This window comes from Pteropus vampyrus, unplaced genomic scaffold (assembly GCF_000151845.1).
Source record: "Pteropus vampyrus isolate Shadow unplaced genomic scaffold, Pvam_2.0 Scaffold1288, whole genome shotgun sequence".
Classification (NCBI taxonomy): domain Eukaryota; kingdom Metazoa; phylum Chordata; class Mammalia; order Chiroptera; family Pteropodidae; genus Pteropus; species Pteropus vampyrus.
The window spans coordinates 12,178-14,714 of record NW_011890069.1 but is presented as its reverse complement, the minus strand read 5'-3'; the positions used below and the strand labels follow the sequence as shown (position 1 = coordinate 14,714).

General features: G+C 41.7%; 1 protein-coding gene across 1 annotated transcript in view; it reads right to left on the bottom strand.

The window, feature by feature from the left end:
* Positions 1–2,537, bottom strand: part of LOC105310157 (arylsulfatase E-like) — a 16,058-nt gene that overhangs the window by 1,569 nt on the left and 11,952 nt on the right. Inside the window, exon 7 of the mRNA XM_023526599.1 lies at positions 2,007–2,207. Within this exon, the coding sequence (XP_023382367.1) occupies positions 2,007–2,207 (201 nt within the window). The remainder of the gene's footprint in view (positions 1–2,006; positions 2,208–2,537) is intronic.

The following is a 2,537-nucleotide window of genomic DNA, read 5'->3' as shown; positions in this document are numbered from 1 at the left end:
GTCTCCATCCCGCCCAAGTGCATCCTGGGGGTTCCATGCGGTTCCCCCCCATCTCCACGCGAAGCCCGGCGGTTCTGATTGGCAGCCACAGGCCCGCCTGCCTCGCTCCCCAGGGACGTGCGCACCTGCTCCGGGACGGATGACACGTCTGCGCTTCTTGGCGACTCGCCCAGCACTCTCTACCTGGCGACCTTGTGCTAAAAATAGGTGCCAGGGACACGGGACCGCCGACTGGGCTCATGGCCAGAGGTACTTAAGTGCTCTTGTGGAAACTGGCCGTCACCCTTTTGAAGGCTTCTTCAATTATTTGGAAAACTTTTTCAGCATCTTGCAAAGTTAGAGAGGCTGGAACGCATGCCTGCGTGTGTGAGGATGTCTCGAAATGTAATCATAAGTACCGATGATCTGTTACATATATATATGTTTACATATATACATGTAACACATATCTATATTTTTACAGATGCCATAAAAATGGGGCGTTTACCAGGATACGCTTACTATTCTCCGTCAAGGTAGAGAAGTTACAGCCCTAAGTAGATTTTACTTGGTCTGAATTGCCATGGAAAAGAAGAAATAAGACACTTTGTATCCTATATACAATACATACCATGATGTATATTCACATTACATAATATACTGTTACAGATGTATGTTTATATTGTTTATTATATATTTAAGTATAATGAAGATAAGGTCGTAAAATATATGTGTATAGATACACATAGATATTATTTCACCTCCATGTATGTATATCTGTATACACATACACACTTACGTGTATGTTTATTATATATCATCTTGATATACATACATACGTTTAAAGCCACTCAACGGCGTGTGACTGAATTTATTATGCTTTCTGGTGAAACGCATTTGCAGTAGAGATGCCACACACGTTATTTTTAAAGCGCATGAGATAACTTTAAAAATTATTTGAAAAATAAAAAAAAATCTCAACCAATAACAGGAAAAAATATAAAATAAAAAACAGCAACCAGAGATGTGACATTCAATGAGAGACTATAAAGGTGTGAAATATTGAAATGAGATATTCAACCTGTCTAGGGAGAAGCCGTGAGAATTATAACATGCACATATTATAACACGTGTACCTGTGTGTACACGCACGCATGCATAATTCATATATAGTAAATAAATTACGTGTACCTCTATATAATTTAAATTTATTTTACTTCTGTGAGCAATGTCTGGAAAACATTTGAAGAATGTGTCAAGCAAGCCGTTTAGCTGTAAATAATGATCTTTGATCTAGAAATTAAACTGCTGTGGTTTTTACTAAACAGGTAATTATGACGGGGGGCAAAATAATAAAACGGTATTTTTTTTTAAAAAAAAAAACAAGGCTCATGTCCTCCTATAAGAGGGTGGTTGAAAAAAAATACTGTAAATGCATTAAATTTTTTTGTCTATGCAGCAAGATTTCCAAATATATATGCAAACATATGGAATATATGATATTAAATATATAAACATAATAGGGAAGCAGATATAATAATATATAAAGAATGTATAAAATATATATGATATCTACATATGTATAATATATTCGTCTCCTATAATGTATGGTTTCATTTCTAGGCTAAGATTATAAAATCCTTTTATTTTCTTTGTTTTCTGCCAAATTTTCTGTATGTTTTAAGACGAGAAAAATCGGAATTACCCAAAAAATCCCTACCAGGCGGGATGAGAAGCAGTTGCCTGTGATGCATTATTTGATTTTTCAGCGACAGTGGCCGTTATCGTAACACGGGTGCCCTGAGCACCCAGGAATGAGGACAAGGATATTGTGTGTGTAGAAAAAACGACACAGACACTTGATGCCTGTAGATGACAGCAGCCTTTCTCCAGAGTACCTCTGGCCGTGAGCCCAGTCGGCGGTCCCGTGTCCCTGGCACCTATTTTTAGCACAAGGTCGCCCGGTAGAGGCACTGTCTTCTCGGGTGCCTTATGCCAGCAAAAGTGACAAGTGTCGGTTCACGCGCAATATCGAATTGCTTTCCTCGGGCTGTTCTGTACCCACCTGTCCTGCGGCACCTGGCCACCCGCCAGCTCCACTACGGTGGGGAAAATGTCCATCAGGCTGGTGGGCTCGTGGATGACTCGGCCGGCTGGCAGCACCCCGGGCCAGCGCACGATGCCCGGGACTCGGATGCCGCCTTCCCAGCCACCCATGCCTTTGCCACCTGTGTTGACACACGGACAGAAGACAATATAGTGAAAACCAAAAGCGACTCTTTTCCGTGGATGACTGAACCTGCCCGCTTGTTTTAAATTCTCTCTCTCTCTCTCCCTCTCCCTCTCTCTCTCCTTCTCTCTCCCTCTCTCTCCCTCTCTCTCCCTCTCTCTCCCTCCCTCTCTCTCTCTCTCTCTCTCTCTCTCTCTCTCATTAAATTCCTCTGCAGCAGAGTTCAGGTTTCCTAGAGTTTATAGTCTTTATTAAGCTGGGTGCTGGTCTTCTATGTCACCTGTGAGAAGCCAGTAATTTCCCTCAAGCTTCTTAATTGTCAAACGGC